Source organism: Malus domestica, chromosome 16 (assembly GCF_042453785.1).
Source record: "Malus domestica chromosome 16, GDT2T_hap1".
NCBI lineage: Eukaryota > Viridiplantae > Streptophyta > Magnoliopsida > Rosales > Rosaceae > Malus > Malus domestica.
The window spans coordinates 13,879,598-13,897,405 of NC_091676.1; the positions used below are offsets into that span (position 1 = coordinate 13,879,598).

A 17,808-nucleotide genomic window follows, 5' to 3' on the forward strand; every position below is an offset into this window, starting at 1 on the left:
CCCTCCCTAGCCGTTCACTCCTATGATCAGCCCTTGGCCTTTTGCCCAATGGGGACTTGATTTGATCGGCCCAATGCCTGCAGGGAAGGGCAAGGTTCGCTATGCAATCGTTGCAGTTGACTACTTCACAAAGTAGGCCGAAGTAGAACCCTTGGCAACCATTACTGAGGCAAAAATAGAAGACTTCGTATGGAAGAACATCCTTTGCAGATTCGGCATTCCCAATACGATAATCACTAACAACGGGCGACAGTTCGACAACAATAAGTTCAGGATGTTCTGCTGTAAGTTCAACATCAACTTACGTTTTGCCTCCCCAACTCATCCTCAATCTAATGGATAAGTTGAAGCCATCAACAAAATAATCAAGCGAACTTTGAAAACCAGCTTGGACAAGGCTAAAGGTTGTTTGCCAGAATTTGTACCCTAAGTTCTTTGGTCATACTGCACTTCGTATCGGACATCAACAGGAGAAACCCCTTTCTCACTTACCTTTGGTACAGAGGCATTGTCCCAGTTGAGCTTGAGTAAGCAATGTTCCAAGTCTAGAACTATGTGCAAAGCGAAAATGATAAACAACTTACCCTCAACTTAGATTTAGTCAAGGAACATAGAAACCAGGCTCACTTGAGGAATGTCGCCTACAAACAGCGCATCTCCAACTACTATGACTCAAGGTCAAACTTCGTTCTTTCAAAGTGGGGCACTGGGTATTGAAGAAAAGATTACTCTGCGACAGAGTCCCGAGTGAATGAACACTTAGTCTAAATTGGGATGGACCGTTTGAAGTTGTTGGTATCAGTCGCCCTGGTTTCTACAAGCTTAGAAGCTTCAATGGCAATACCCTTGGCCATCTATGGAACGCTGATCACATGAAGTACTATTACAAGTAAACTCACATTGTACAAGTGTTAAGCTTCAGCCGTTCGGCATCCTATGTAACGAAGACTATTTGGCATGAATTCAATAAAGAGGTGATTTAGACAACTCGGTCCTAATCCTCTTACATTCCTAGCAATGAAACACTCGGGTTCAAAGCTTCAACATGAATGCTTCCAACATGAAATCAAGTTTAAGTATATGTCAACAAAACTATACAAATAAACGAACAGCTCCATAGTATATTCGTTCAATCATACATTCCAACACATTTATACATAAACTAACTGTGTTTCGAAAGGGTTCAACATACTTTGTGTCATTCGACACTTGCTACAATGTGCTTCGACATCTTGCCCTTATTCTCACCAACCAGGTGATGAAATGTGAAGAAGGAACTCATCTTCATGCCACCAATTAGGTGATGAAATGTACAACCTGTACTCTCCTTCATGCCACCAACCAGGTAATGAAATGTACAACCTGTACTCTAATATCATTTGGCAACTTGCCACTCATGCCACCAACTAGGTGGAGAAGGAACTCATCTTCATGCCACCAACTAGGTGATGAAATGTACAACCCGTACTCTTCTTCATGCCACCAACCAGGTGATGAAATGTACAACCTAACCCGTACTCTCCTTCATGCCACCAACCAGGTGATGAAATGTACAACCCGTACTCTAATATCATTTAGCAACTTGCCACTCATGCCACCAACCAGGTGAAGAAGGAACTCATCTTCATGTCACCAACCAGGTGATGAAATGTACATCCCGTACTCTCCTTCATGCCACCAACCAGGTGATGAAATGTACAACCCATACTCTAATATCATTTGGCAACTTGCCATTCATGCCACCAACCAGGTGAAGAAAGAACTCATTTTTGTGCCACCAACCAGGTGATGAAATATGATGAAAGGTGATAAAGGAACTCACATTCGTACCACCAACTAAATGATGAAAGCAACCCACTATTCATTCCACCTACCAGAAGACAAGTGGTACAACTTGTACATGTGAACTCCTAGCATTCACAAATAATAAAAAACCCTCAAGCTTGACAACTCAACTAAGGGAACACTTATGCCCAACATGAGTTACAGTCACCAACAACAACTTCAGTGCCTGGCAAACGAAGATCAAGCTATTCAGCCATCTTGCATCTGCTTCAGATATTTCTCCTCTGTAACAATGCAAACACTACAACTCGTAGAAAGCTTCACACACTCTTGATCAAGACATTGTGAAGCAAAACCAATTTATGGTGCCAACAAGAGCTTCATCAAAGGAGTTCAACCACAATTCTCAAAAGCTTCACACACTCTTGATCAAGACAGTGTGAAGCAAAACCAATTTATGGTACCAACAAGAGCTTCATCAATGGAGGGCAACCACAATTCTCAAAAGCTTCACACACTCTTGATCAAGACAATGTAAAGCAAAACCAATTTATGGTGCCAACAAGAGCTTCATCAAAGGAGTTCAACCACAATTCTCAAAAGTTTCACACACTCTTGATCAAAACAGTGTGAAGCAAAACCAATTTATGGTGCCAACAAGAGCTTCATCAAAGGAGTTCAACCACAATCCTTAAAAGCTTCACACACTCTTGATCAAGACAGTGTGAAGCAAAACCAATTTATGATGCCAACAAAAGCTTCATCAATGAAGGGCAACTACAACTCGTAGAAAGCTTCACACACTCTTGATCAAGACTGTTCGAAGCAAATTCAATATATATGGTTCATCCAAACCTTCGACTACTACAAGTTATGGCTTGCATCACAATCTCTTGCTCAACAGTGTGGAAGCAAAATTTGTGTATGTTGTCTCTCCCAAATTTTCAAATTTCTAGTTTCCCAAAAACAAAAAAAGGAAATTGGGAAATTCAACAAATTTCTAGTTTTCCAAAAAAAAAAAAAAAAATGGGAAATTCAACAAAGCTTCATCAATGGAGGACAACTACAAATTCTCAAAAGTTTCACACTATCTTGATCAAGATAGTGTGAAGCAAAATCAATTCATGGTACCCAACAAAGCTTCACCAACAAAAGCTTCATCAATGGAGGACAACTACAAATTCTCAAAAGCTTCACACTATCTTGATCAAGATAGTGTGAAGCAAAATCAATTCATGATACCCAACAAAAGCTTCAACTCCAAAGCTTCACCTACAAAGCTTCAACTCCAAAGCTTCACCCATAAAAGTTTCAACACAAAAGCTTCACCTACAAAGCTTCAACTCCAAAGCTTTACCTACAAAAGCTTCAACACAAAAGCTTCACATACAAAGCTTCACCTCCAAAGCTTCACCTACAAAGCTTCACCCACAAAAGCTTCACCAACAAAAGCTTCAACACAAAAGCTTCACATACAAAGCTTCACCTCCAAAGCTTCACCTACAAAGCTTCACCCACAAAAGCTTCACCAACAAAAGCTTCACCCACAAAAGCTTCACCCACCACAAAAGCTTCACCCACAAAAGCTTCACCCACCACAAAAGCGTCACCTACAAAAGCTTCACCCATAAAAGCTTCACCCACCACAAAAGCTTCAACCACAAAAGCTTCACCCATAAAAGCTTCACCAACAAACGCTTCACCCACCACAAAAGCTTCACCCATAAAAACTTCACCTACAAAGCTTCAACACAAAAGCTTCACCAACAAAAGCTTCACACTATCTTTATCAAGATAGTGTGAAGCAAAATCAATTCCTAGTAACCAACAAAGCAAGCTTCACCTACAAAGCTTCAACACCAAAGCTTCACCTACAAAGCTTAATATATATATATATATATATATTCGGAAATTCGAAAATTCGAAAATTCGAAAAAAAAAATTGAAAAAAAAATTGCCTAGGCCTCATCTTCTTTGGGCTTAACAACTTTCATAACAAATATATATGAAGGAGGAGTTTTGGGCTACCACTTAGAAAGGAAATGCCTCATTCGTCAACTCCTTCGACCGGAGACTTGGGGGACTCTTACCATATGCTATTGCACCTTGATACTCGGAAATCTCACGACCACTCAGTGACTTGGATTTCTCAAGTCTCCAACTGAGAAGTTTTCCTCACTCGGGAAATTAAGAGAGCACTACCTCAACATACATGCTTCACTCTCAAAGCTTCAACAAAAGAAAAAATTCAAAGAACTTAGTGAAGAATGCCTTGGTGTATTTAACACAATACGTTGAAATGAAGCAAATCTTGTTTATTGATATCTCGGATAAGTTACAAATATGTACATTTACATGAATCAAAATAAATAAACAAGAGGAAGCCTTCACAAAGGTTGCTCAGGAGAAGTCTCAGCAGTTGGCAGAGCCCCATAAAGAGGATGCACCAGAGGGTGATTATTCGAAACCTCAGTACTAGGTAGAACCCCAGAAGGAGGAGGCACCGAAGGTTGATCATTTGGAGCTTTATTACACGGTACAGCCCCAAAAGACGAAGGCAATAAATGCCTTTGGAACAAACCCACAAACCTCTGATGATCAAGTAAAATCTGACCATCAGATTCCTGCAGCTGGTTGAGCTTCCTCTTCATGTTTATAGCATAGTCATGTGACAGCCTGTGCAATTGTTTATTCTCATGCTTGAGCCCTTTGATCTCCTGTTTGTGACTTATCACTTCAGCAACCAATGATTCAACTTGGCGGGTTCGAGTAAATAGGCCTTGGGCCATATGGACCATTTGGAAAGTAGTCTGTTATCTTTAGGAATGAAAAGGTTCTTGGCCACCACCGCAGTGGTCATATCATTCTTCATCACAGAGTCCCTAACGGTAAGAGGACCAGTAGGGGATAAGAAGGATGAGTGCCATATGTTATCTTGAGAAGGCATGGCTATCTTTTCACCAAAGTTCAAGTCAAAACGACGGTCGGATGGGCCAGACATTCTCAGAAATGATGAAGGAGAAATGAGGTGCAATAAATCTCTGAAGTACAAAAATAAGGGGAAAATTTCTGCAAGTAATAACTCTCTGAATGTACTTCTTGCACATAATTGGTGCCCCTATAAAAGAAAGAGCAACAGGGCGTTGGTTTGAAAATCGAAGAGGCACTACTCTCCGGATTTCGAGAAGTAGATTTTCCTGAGTAAAATATGTCGACAATCCCCACACGCAACATTAACTCCTCGGGTACCACAGATAACTTTGCCAAAGATCTCTGCGAAGTTTAGACACATAAATTTTGAAGGTCCAGCTACCATACCATTACCCACAAGGGTAAAGGAACAGCACCACTGCTTGATAACTGGAAAATCCCTGTGTGTGTCAACCTCCGTGCTCCATGGTAAGGCAGACTGGCAAAAATGCCCAACCTTTACTCACATTGAGAAAACACTCCCAACATGATTACTTGCTCAAAAATCGAAGAGGCATCGCTCCCCGAATCTCGATAGCCAAACTCCCACCAGGATTGCTTTCTCAAAAATCGAAGAGGCACCACTCTCCGAATCTCGAGAACCAGACTCCTAACAGGATTACTTTCTCAAAAATCGAAGAGGCACCGTTCTCCGAATCTCGAAAGCCAGACTTCCAACAGGATTGCTTTCTCAAAAATCGAAGAGGCACTGTTCTTCAAATCTCGAAATCCAGGTCCCCGACATGATTGCTTGTTCGAAAATCGAAGTGGCATCGCTTTCTAAACTTCAAGAGCTAGATTCCCTTGGATAAAGCTTATCTGCAATCTTCACATAACATCAGCTTTCCAGATACCACAGACCACTTTTTCAAAGTGCTCTAACAAAGTTAAAACACGTGAATCTTGCATCTCCCACTACATTGCTATGATTGAGAAGGGTAAAAGAACAACGTTACTACTCGCTGTTGGGACAATTCCTATATATGTCGACCTTCATCCTCCACAGCCAGGCAAACCTACAAATAAAAAAAATGCTCAACTTTTCTTCACATTCGAGAGGGCATTCTCAGCAGAGTTTCTCGAAATACTCATCTTATTTTCCCCCCGATAATACCTCTGCAAATAAGCCACACCAGAGCTAGAGTATCTCATATCATCAGGGTTAAATGCAAGAGTATCCCATATCATGCTTTTTCCCTATCTTTTCCTTTGGCCTTGTTCTTACCTGCAAGACAAGGAGAAAGAGAGTAATCAGTCCCTACTTGGAATCAAGCTTCCAGTCAGGAACTGACTACCTGGAATTCCTTGCCTGATTACTTACCTGGCATTGCTCTCGAGTACTCATCTTCAACATCTTATGCTTCCAGAAAAGATACCACATCTGCCTGAGGAACATATAGGGCAAGTAAGAAGGATACAAGGAAGCATGTGGAGACAAGCACAACAGAACACGTGCCGATTCATCTATTACTTTGTCAACAGCAAAAGTATCCCATATAATCAAGGTCGAACGCACTCTTGATTTGATGGACTTGTTTTGACCCTCAAATTCTTGAGTCGACCTTATACTCTAAAGGAAACTAGAAAACCTTCCAGCCCAGTTCAAGAATAAGCCTGTGGAAAGTTACTTATTCAAAAGCAAAAGTATCTCATATCATCTCTTCTCCATTTGCTTCTCATTATCTTTGTTGCTGTTTACGGCACAAGGAGAAGGAGAACAATCAACCGGAAGCCGAAGTCGAACCTCCGATCCAGGTTGCTTGTTTGGAAGTCTGATTGCTTACCTTGTCTGTTACCTCATTCGGCAAATCTCCTAACTCAGTGACTTGGGGAACTCCTACTATAGGGTTTGTATCGCACTTGACCAAGCCCGAAACTACAAGTAAGCTTCAAGTGAAATTGATACATTACCTTGTGCATCTTCATCGGTTAAAGATACCACCCATGGATGGAGGAAAAGTACTTCCAAATAAGATGTCACATTTACATATAAGACAGATAACGCAAGTGAAAATGGTACCACACTTCAGTACTTAAAAGTTTGGTGATTACTCAATGGCTTGCATCTTGCAAGTCCCAAACTGAGGAGCTTCCCTCACTCAGGAACTTAGGGGAGCATTGTTTGTACCATACTTGACCAATCCCGAAACTACTGAGCACCGGTCAACGTTATACTGTCAAGGACTCAAAAGAGTTTCCCTCAAACCAGGAGGCCAATCATAACGCGACATGTGTCGACATCAGAAGCCAATCATAGCGCGACACGTGTCAACATCATAAGCCAAGCATAACATGACACGTGTCAATGTCAGAATGAAACTAGAAACTCTCTTCTATAAATAGAGATCATTCTCTCACAATATTTCCTAATGTTATTTGTACTAAATCATTCACTAGTACTCACTAAAGGAGAGCTTGAACCTATGTACTTGTGTAACCCCTTCACAATTAATGAGAACTCATCTACTCCGAGGACGTAGCCAATCTGGGTGAACCAGGTACATCTTGTGTTTGCTTCCCTATCCCTATTCATTTACATACTTATCCACACTAGTGACCGGAGCAATCTAGCGAAGGTTACAAACTTAACACTTTTTGTTGTACCAAAGTCCGTACTGATTTTGTGCATCAACAATATTAAAGAAATGCTAGGGAGATTAAAGTGAGACTCTCCACAGACTCTCTGTCATCTCACAGTTTAATGTTAATTCTCATGCTAACATTATAAAACATTGTGCCAAAAGCATGAGGTGACAAAGAATCTATGGAGAGTCTCACTTTTGAGTGTCTCCTTAGCATTTCTCATTATATTATTCAGAACACAAAGCTTTATCAAAAGAATTGCATGTCTCTAAGTTTGAAAGATGATTTTCACATGCTCATTTTGGCTTCTCACATACTTTTCTTTATTTACGACCATCATATTGAATAAATCAAACAAAAATAACGATCGTAACTAAATAAGGGTTTGTGAAAAGTTAAAAAAATGTACATGTTTATCATTTTCCTTAAGTTTTAGATCTCTTATCCTATGAGCTTGTCAAGCCATGCTTTCATCGAATTAAATTATGGATTTATGATTGATTATGTTTAGCAGGTGGAAAATTGGGTTGGTTGGAAATTTGATGAAGCAACCAAAAAGCTAAGGCTAACACTCCATATAATTCTTGTTTACCTAACTGCATTGTAACATTCCACATCGCACAGGGGAGTGGATCATCTAAGTCTTATATGTATATTTCCATCTCTACCTAGAACGAGGCATTTTGGAAGCTTACTGGCTTCGGGTTCCATCGGAACTCCGAAGTTAAGTGAGTTCGCGTGAGAGCAACTCCAGGATGGGTGACCCACTGGGAAGTTCTCGTTTGAGTTCCCAGAAACAAAACCGCGAGGGCATGGTTGGGGCCCAAAGTGGACAATATCGTGCTACGGCGAGGTCGAGCCCGGGATGTGATGGGGGCCTGGGCCGGGATGTGACAACATTGTGCTTTAAAATTATATGCAAGTATAAATGAACCCACAATTTGAATTCAGGAGTTTTAATGAAACACTCTCAGTACTGTTCACTTTTAACGAAAAACCACATGTTTATAATTTCCTGGTACTAATCACTACACCTTTATTTGCCATTTTTCATTAAAACTAAAGTTTTTTTTTTGGATTTTTCATTAGTTTTCTTTTTGAATTAAGCAAACAAAATTATGTACATTTATTGAAGATGTTTCAACAATTTATATGCCTAGTATGAATAAAGTATTGCTAGGGTTAGTCGAGGAGGTTTGTGTGGGATGATTTTGATCACTGGAGCATGTGGAGCTCATGATACATAAAGGGTCAAAATTAAATTACGTACGTGATATATGGGCTATTGCAAATGACGTGGGGATTGCTTCGTTCGAGTTTACTTGCAAGGATACACGAGCGATTGATGTCGTGGCTTCATTTGTTCAAACCCATGGTGATACGTTTAGATGGGAGTGTATTGGCCTAGAGTTTCTTTTTAATATTCTAGCTAATGGTGTAAATATTTCAACTCGTATTTAATAAAGATCTATCTTTCGACACAAAAAAAAAAATGTACGCACAAGCTATGGACCATAGCATCTTTAAATGTGACAATCTAACGCGCCGTATCAGGTAACATTGCTAGTAGGGCTTAAGGCATTCATATAAGTTTGGTAGACTTTGGGAATTTGATCCCCTCCAGACCCAAAGGAACTGAGCCCACTCATCAAATGATCCGGGCCATTGAAATTTGATCCAACGGCTACAAAAAGGGGGCCCTCTAAAAGTTATAATAATTGTAGCCGTTGTATCAAATTTCAATGGCCTAGATAATTTGATCCTTGGGCTCAGTTCCTTTTGGTCAAGAGGGGATCCGGTTCCTAGACTTTGGTTCTTGATTTGAAATGTAAGAAATTGATGTCTAATTATTTGATCTTTTAGTTGAGTTGACCTGCCCATAATTTTTTTTTAATTGAACCTCATAAATTTATTCCTTTAAACTTCCGAAGTTGTTTTTATTTATTTAAATAAATGTAATTATTGAGAAATAAGAATTAAAGAAAAATAAAATCCCTTTCCTTCCCCTCTTCCTGGACTCCTTCCTTTCTCTGTCAGCATTGGCATTTCAACGGTCACCATCGCTACATAGCCAGCCTGTCACATCCCGTCCTGAAATATAATATTTTTAGGTGTGAAATTTCAAATATGCCCTTGGACGTTTTAAGTTATGTTGTGTGGGTTAGACTTGGGTTGTGGACCGATATGTTAAGTTCTAATTATTTTGGACCAATTAGAAACTAAACTTTCCTAGTTTGTGGTTGGTGGTTGTTGCCAACTTGGACCACACATTCACTCACACACATACACATCACTCATGTGCTCTATTTCTCATCCCTCTCGGACTTCTTTCCATTTTCCGTACAAGTCGTACGGACGAACTTCGAACTCAAGCTTTCATGCACGGATCGACATCAATAAGGTAATTTTTGAACTCCTTGCAAACTTCTGAGTTCATTTATACTAATTTTAAGATGTGAAACCTTCGATTTCACGAGGACTAAGAATCCCCGATTAGGGGTACTATTCATGTGGTCGTAATTATGGATGTTTCAGGAGATTTGAAGCTTGTAGGAAGCTTTAGAACATCCTTATGAAGCTCAGAGAAGAAAAACCAAGTGAATTGGACGTCGAGAATTTGAGATTGGGGAGTTTTAAGTTTGGCTGGATTATCAGAGCTTTTTTCGGCGAGTTCCCGAAGTTTTGGGGTCTAAAAGTGGTAAGGTTTTATTCTACTCCTTTAGGGCTTCAAATTGATATAAATTTGGTGAATTTTGGTACAAAAATGAAGAAGTTATAAGGTTTTAAAGTTTTTCCAGTTTCTGGGGACGGCGACGGTCGCCAGAGTTCGAAGGTAGGAGACGACAGAATATTCCGTCAAAATTGACGAAATTTTCCTAACGGCAACTAATAGCGTTGATTTTAACGGAATATTCCTAACGACAGTTAAACTTCAGTTAGGGTTTGGCCGAGCGTGGGGGCGCGTCTGGCCGTGCCTTGGCCAACGCGTGGGTGGTCAAAAAATTTTTCTAAAAATTTAGGGATGTTCATGGAGTTGTGTAGGTCACAATGGTATATTTATATACCTCATTTGAGCAATGTATGAGAAGTTATATCCTAGTTTTGTGTATATACTTTAAATAACGTTTATTCAGTTATTTCGCATATAGGTGAGACCTATCTTGAGGATGAGCGCCATTAATCGAGGTTCGGGGGCTACGACCCTTCGACATACCAGTGAGTGGGCTTTTGGTTTTCCGTATATACCTATATACTTGAAATTTTTCCCAGAAAATGAATTTGAATGATTATACGTTTTGAAATGCGATGCAAAGTATCTGCCGATTTTATTTATGCATTAGTAGTTGCATATAATTATGATTGGTGATGCGGACGCACAGGTAAATGCCAGGTAAGTTTATAAATTAAAGATGTGAGATTAATTCAGTTATGCGAGTTATGATGTGATGTGATAAAAGCTCATAAACTTGCACTCGGTGTGAAGCCCAGAGTTAGGGCACAGTCCTTCACGTGATAATCACCTCCCGCACCGTATGCTCACCTTGGATCCAAGTTAGGTGCACAGGCTTGTCATACATTCCACTTTAGGTGGTTTTGACTCATAGGTGACCCGCGATCTTTCGCACAGCCTTCACGTGATCGTAGCACTAGAGCATATTTACTTTACACCTAGTCTTGTCATACAGACCACTATAGGTGGTTCCGACTCATGTGCAGGATTTGATTTGATATGATTGAGATTGGTTATAAGCTATATACTCAGCAGTGCAGTTTGAGTTAGAGAGATTTGGCTGATGCAATATTTGTCATTGATATATTTTGCCTGGATTACTTATAGCATTGCATTGAGATATTTTGGCATGGTATACTTCTATGGATTTTCATCTTGAGTATGATTTCGGATACAACTTATTATTATTATTATTTTCTGAGAAATTATACAGGTTTTACGGCAAAGGGTTAGAACTTTGAGAATGAAATGATTTTGGAAATGATTTTGGAAAAGCTTTGTTTTTGCCCACTCACACTTTTTGTTTTGCGCCCCTTCAGGTTTTAAGTAGAAGTGCTTTGGTGGATCACGATGATTCTGACGGGGGTTCTGACAGAACATCACCATGTAGGATCACCCTCGAGTGTTGTATTATTAGTACTTGTCCTGCTTGATTGCACTTAGACTAATTATGCTCTGGTTGTGTATTTCACGCTTAATCTCTCACTAACACTCTATCTTAACTAGTTCTGCTAGTAGTTTGGTTTTTATTCCTTCACAATTCCCTTATATCTTTATTGCTTCAACAATGTGCACATGGTTACGTCACTCTCACGTGACGGCCAGCATGCCCTGATTTAGGTCGGAGTGTGTCACAGCCGACTTTAACAATATTTAAAGAAAATACACATAAATAGAATCAATTACAAATTATTAGTCACAAATAGAACTCGATAGATATGAAAGTGTTTTTGGATCTCAAAAGCATTTTTAATTTGGCTTCTTGTAGAAAGTACTTAAAATACTTTTTCAGTATTCATTTGCAATTTTAGTAAGGATTAGTTCCAAAAGCACTCTCATCGAAAAGCTATTTCAATCATTTTAAAAATACTTTCAAATGAGTCATAAGGCTAGGCTTTTGTGTTTGGTGGTCCCATTTGTTTCACCTTCTTTGTAATAATTTTATAAATTATGTATGCTTCTTTTGATGATTGTGTGTAATTCTCTCTACATCATGTCTATTTTGCGTTTGAATTTTTCTAGAATAGTAGGTTCAGTTATATTCTATAACATTTTGCTATTTTGCGTTCTCTTCCAATTGAGTTTCTGTTTCAATAATATTAAGTCATTTCTTCAAATTTCATCAAACTTCAAGTTCTAAACTAAAAGTCACGCTCCCAATAGCACTATTTGCACTCTAACATTGGTATAGAAGACCGGAGTGTTGATAATGTTATTCATGGTTGCGATAAACATGTCATTTAGTATAGATAATATCGTTTGTTCATAAAAAAAAAATCTAAACTTAGTCATAAATCTCAAGTAGTTGATTTCCCTAGACAATCTAAATAGATAGATATTTTTTGTACCTAGACTATAAATCTAAACTTGTTAAATCATAAATTGCAAGTGGTTGATTTTCCTAGTGGCCGTCTCAATTCACTGCGTCCTGATTTTAGATATTTTCTCTTCTCTTAGCTTAAGAATATCTCTAACAAAAATTCAGAAGTCAACTTGATCAACGGTCCAGATTACTAGTCCAATGAACGAGCCAAACAGAAGATTTGATATCAATACAACCCTCCTTGGATCCTGAACCAGGAGCCGAACAGGAAGAAGGAAAATAGAAGGCCGAGGGCCAAACAGCCCCATATTTCGATGGAAACAAAGCAAGAAAAAGGCCCAACAAATCCCAACAAACACCAAGAAACAACCAATCCACGGCACTTATAAAACCCTTGTTTGAAGACTCTTTTCCTCCCAAATCACACACACGCTCTCTCTCTACACACTCTTCGTGCTCTCCGCCCCCCATTCTCTCCTCCATTTCTCACTTCTTTCGATACCAGATCTCTCCTCTGTCGACGGCAATGGCTTCCCTCGCCCAAGCTTCTGCTGCCCTTTCCACCTCCTTCAAGCCCGCTTTGGTAATTGGATAAAGTTTCCATCTTTCTTCTCTATGCTTGTTTGTTCCGGTTTTTCGGATTTGGGTTTGTGGGTGTAGATTTGGACCCTCAGATTGTGTTTTTTGGGAATCTGGTTAGATTTGTTGAGCTGGGTATTGATTGTTTTGGTCAACTGTAAATCTAGAAGCTTTTGCTTCCATTTCTGATTGATTGAAAATTTACTTTTGATGATCATAAAGTTTGAGCTTTGAATGATCTGAGAGTAGCTTGAGTATGACATATTTGATTGAATTGAGTTTTTAGAATAATTTGATCTGCTACTTTGAAGTTTGGAAATGGAAAGTGATTGCATGCTACTGGTTGGGTTAGACATTTGATGGCCCCATTTGGTGATTTGAAGCTATTTGGTCAGTTTTTTTATTTCATGGGGTAGCTTTTGAACTTCATGATTTTGCTTTAGTTCTAGCTTTTGGACACAACAATAAATAACTCGGTTTCGAAAATCATTTATTGAATTGTGCTGGTTGCTTTGCTTTAGTTCTAGCTTTTGGACACAACAATAAATGGCTTGGTTTCAAAAATCGTGTATTGAATTGTGCTGGTTGCTGCACGCATTGAACTTAGATTAACCAAAACATCAAAAGAAAATTATGGTACAAGTACAACTGAAGGATATGTTTTGTTTCTCGTGTTTTATGACTTTAAATAGTTCTACAAAATCACTTGTACGTATTGTACTTGGAGAATCTTATGGTTCAAGTACAACTGAAGGGATACGATGAGAGTTCGGAGAGACATGGAAGATGGTAGTGAGTAGTGGATACATTGTTTTAAATCTTAGGAGATCCGAGGTCATCTTCCCCTCCGTCAGTTCTCTCCCTCTAGAAATTTGTTTTTAGTTAGTTTTCTGTTTTGTTTAGTTCATATTTACAACATTTTTGTCACTGCTTAAGAACAATTTATGAACTTTCTGTTTGACTTTCCTTTGATAAAATGGAAGCTGGGGTTTTCCCTTCGTATAATTTAAAGAGTGTTGGGTATTTGCCATGTGGGAGATTGGCTATTTTAGAAGGTTTATGATGAAGGGTGTTTATTCCATGATATCTCTTTTTAGATAAGTGAACAATATTGACTTGAAAATTTTCAATTCCTTAGATTCTGCTTTTTCTTCATGTTTATTTGATATATTTTCATTCATGACATTCATTTTTTATGGTTGAATGTTGAAGCAGGCACCTGGCAGCAGGAGCTCTGGTTTGAAATCAGTTTCCTTTTCCGTCACTGGAAAGCACTTTCCATCTCTCAGTTCCCGACCTGGGCGCCTCCAAATTTCTTGTGCGGTAAGCTTGATTGATCATAATACTACCGTAACCTTTTCTTTTATTGTCATCTGTCTCATACATAAATTTCTGCATTCTAAATATATCTTCACTTCTGGTGATGTGGCATTGGATTAATTTATTGTATACATGTTCTTTTTGAATTGATAAAATATGATTACTGGTTGGACATGTTGGAAAATCCATTTGTTCCCTTAACATCTTCACTCCGCTTTTTAAAAGTTTCCTGCATTGAAAGAAATTATACGTTGAGGTCCTCTTAAGACACAGAGTGCTGTTTCCTCTAACACAGACCTCTGATTGTCTTCCTTGTTTTGCTAAAAGAGGGCCTGATAAAGAATAATGGTATCTCAGAAAGCCAGTGCTTTGTACCAATCTGCTCTTGGCTCGCTATGATACCTACACTCTTCCATAGTTTTCTTTAATCTATGAAACAACTTTTCCTTTGAGGTCCTCTTAAGACACGGAGTGCTGTTTCCTCTAACGCAGACCTCAGTTTGTCTTCTTTATTTTGCTAAAAGAGGGCCTGATAACAAATAATGGTATCTCAGAAAGCCAGTGCTTTGTACCAACCTGCTCTTTGCTCGCTATGATGCTTACACTCTTCCATAGTTTTGTTTAATCTACGAAACAACTTTTCCTTTGCGGTCCTCTTAAGACACGGAGTGCTGTTTCCTTTAACACAGACCTCAGGTGTCTTCTTTGTTTGGCTAAAAGAGGGCCTGATAAAAAACTAGGGCATCTCAGAAAGCCAGTGCTTTGTACCAATCTGCTCTTGGCTCGCTATGATGCTTACAATCTTCCATAGTTTTGTTTAATCTACAAAACAACTTTTCCTTTGAGATCCTCTTAAGACACGCAGTGCTGTTTCCTTTAACACAGACCTCAGATGTCTACTTTGTTTGGCTAAGAGGGCCTGATAAAAAATCATAGCATCTCAGTAAGCCAGTTCTTTGTACCCATCTGCTCTTGGATCGCTAAGATGCTTACACTCTTCCATAGTTTTGTTTAATCTATGAAACAACTTTTCCTTTGAGGTCCCCTAAAGACACGGAGTGCTGTTTCCTTTAACACAGACCTCAGATGTCTTCTTTGTTTCGCCAAAAGAGGGCCTGATAAAAAAACTATGGCATCTCAGAAAGCCAGTGCTTTGTACCATCTGCTCATGGCTCGCTATGATTCCTATACTGTTCCACAGTTTTCTTTAATCTACAAAACAAATTATCCCTTGAATATCATAACCATGTCATAGGATGCTTAGCCTTGTGTCGTCTAAGAAAGCATTTTTGTTCTCTAAAGGTACTAAAACTCTGTCAAATATAAGTTAGGTAACAGTGATTATAATTATAATAGTAATATGGTATTAATACTTTTTGCAGGCCAAACCGGACACTATCACCAAAGTGTGTAGCATAGTGAAGAAGCAGCTGGCTTTAGCTGAAGACGTGGATGTGTCTGCTGGCTCAAAGTTTTCAGAACTTGGTGCTGATTCTCTTGACACGGTAATTACCGATTATCTTTTGTTGTTCCTATTTTCTACCTTGCCGATTAATCATTAGCTTTCTATTATTTTTCCTTTGCTATAACGCAATTAGAATTTTAGAATGATAGGGGTTTTATAGGGCGGATAGATACATCAGGCTATGGAGTCCAATTAATCATTAACTTTCAGACTACAACGTTCTTGGATAGATCTCTTTGTGCAAAACTGGTTGCAACTTGCTATAGATGTTTGTTTTTCCGTGTTTAGTTGGTTATCGTGATTGATATATTCGCACCCATTGATACAGGTTGAGATTGTGATGGGACTTGAGGAGGCATTTGGCATCACCGTGGAGGAAGAAAATGCCCAGACCATCGCCACTGTTCAAGATGCAGCTGATCTGATTGAGGATCTCGTTGCGAAGAGTGCTTAATGAAGTTTGAAGAAAACCAACACAAACATGAGGACCCTTTTTTTCTCCCCTTACTTTCTTTGTATGAGGTTTATATTTTATGATTTTGGGACTTTAATTATCTCTAGTTATGGATGTTTTAGCGCGCTTAATTGAAGATCGATCGTTAGTGGCGTTTCTAATGTTATGTATTTGTTTACTTTTATCTCAAGAAAAATAATGAATAGTTGTTTGCTAAGGTGCTGAATTTTATTTTTATCATACTTGCATAACTGCAAATATCGTGGACGACAATTCTCGAAAGAGAAGAAAATCAATGTGACAAGCACTAGTAAGTGTTACTTAATTACAAACACTACCAATAACCTTCAACCTTTGTAAGATGGGTGGCAATTCAAATTCTTACCTGATTAGTTGTGGGGAAGGGGATTTGGGAGATTCGGAATTAGTCAAGAAGAGATTGGGGAATTCAGACTTTGAGTGCAAGGGTTTGGGGAATACAGACTCGAAGAGTTTGGGGAATTCAAGCTTGAGTATAGCATGGCTGACGAACTGTCATGTTGACTAACTGGCCATGGTAATTCGGAAGGAGTTTGGCGAATTCAGACTTGGGGGGTGTAGAATGGCGGACAATTGCCCCTGGTAGTCGAGAAGAGTTGGGGAATTCAGACTTGAGTGCAGCATGGCTGACGAACTGTCATGTTAGTCAGGAAGGGGTTTGGGGAATTCAGACTTGGGTGCAGAATGACAGACAATCGCCCTGTTAGTCACGAAGAGAATTTGGGAATTCAGACATGGGTGCATGATGCCATGTTGAGTAATTGGCCCTATTAGTATGGAAATGCAAAATGGCGAATAATTACCATGTTGATTAGCTGACTTAACTCATGTATCTACTTCAAATCTTACACAAGAAAACTTTATCGATGGATGATTCAAGGCCCCAGATCTTACACAAGAAAACTTGATCATTGGATGATCCAAGGCCCCATTACCCACCTCCAAGTTGGACATTTTCTTCGCTCAAATTCGTGCCCCCACCCACCCACCCACTTGGTTGGCGTCTGACAAACAAATTCACTAGAGATATTAAAATCCAGCCATCTCTTTTTAGATCAACAAATCTTATACGAGACTTGGTGTTCAAAGATCACGACAGCAGAAACAGACAGATTAGATTACCTAAAACGCCAAATTTATTCGTTCCGGTACATCTTAGGATGTCACATGCACTGACAAATAAATTTACTTCCAATTATTCGATTTCGATCTAGTTAAAACAATGTGCGACTTTACTTGGTGTTGTAATTTTCGGTATTTTACCTATATCAATATTAAGTGATGAGTGTTGCAGACTCAATCTCTAGTGAGAGTAGCAAGACACCAAGCATTTCTTTTCTATACAATCGATGTCGAAAAAAGAAGATAACTGAATGCAACATCTCAAATGTAAAAATAAATGCTCTTCAACTATGAGCTACAAACTCTGAATATTACTCGAAATCAATTAAAAGTTCTCTAACCTATACAAAAAGTAATACTATACATATATATTGGACAATTTTGACTACAACCAATGAGAATTGAATCATGTATCCCACAAAAAGATGACTTACACC

The 17,808-nt window shown here is 39.0% G+C and overlaps 1 protein-coding gene across 2 annotated transcripts; it reads left to right on the forward strand.

Moving 5' to 3' along the window:
- The first annotated feature begins 12,651 nt into the window (after positions 1–12,651).
- LOC103403791 (acyl carrier protein 1, chloroplastic-like) lies at positions 12,652–16,427 on the forward strand. 2 transcript variants are annotated; one of them, XM_008342631.4, is made up of 4 exons: positions 12,652–12,975; positions 14,187–14,294; positions 15,674–15,796; positions 16,085–16,427. In XM_008342631.4, the coding sequence occupies exons 1-4, from the start codon at positions 12,919–12,921 to the stop codon at positions 16,208–16,210; spliced, it is 414 nt and encodes a 137-aa protein (XP_008340853.3). In that variant the 5' UTR covers positions 12,652–12,918; the 3' UTR covers positions 16,211–16,427. The 2 variants fall into 2 exon arrangements, with proteins under 2 accessions (XP_008340853.3, XP_008340852.3); XM_008342630.4 differs by having other exon boundaries at positions 12,749–12,975; positions 14,184–14,294.
- Positions 16,428–17,808: the final 1,381 nt, after the last annotated feature.

Bases quoted from the DNA above. Each gene is read 5' to 3' on its own strand.
- LOC103403791 (XM_008342630.4), top strand. From the start codon at position 12,919: ATGGCTTCCCTCGCCCAAGCTTCTGCTGCCCTTTCCACCTCCTTCAAG. The intron at 12,976-14,183 runs GTAATTGGATAA...TGAATGTTGAAG, and splicing joins CCTCCTTCAAGCCCGCTTTG to CAGGCACCTGGCAGCAGGAG. The intron at 15,797-16,084 runs GTAATTACCGAT...CCATTGATACAG, and splicing joins GTGCTGATTCTCTTGACACG to GTTGAGATTGTGATGGGACT.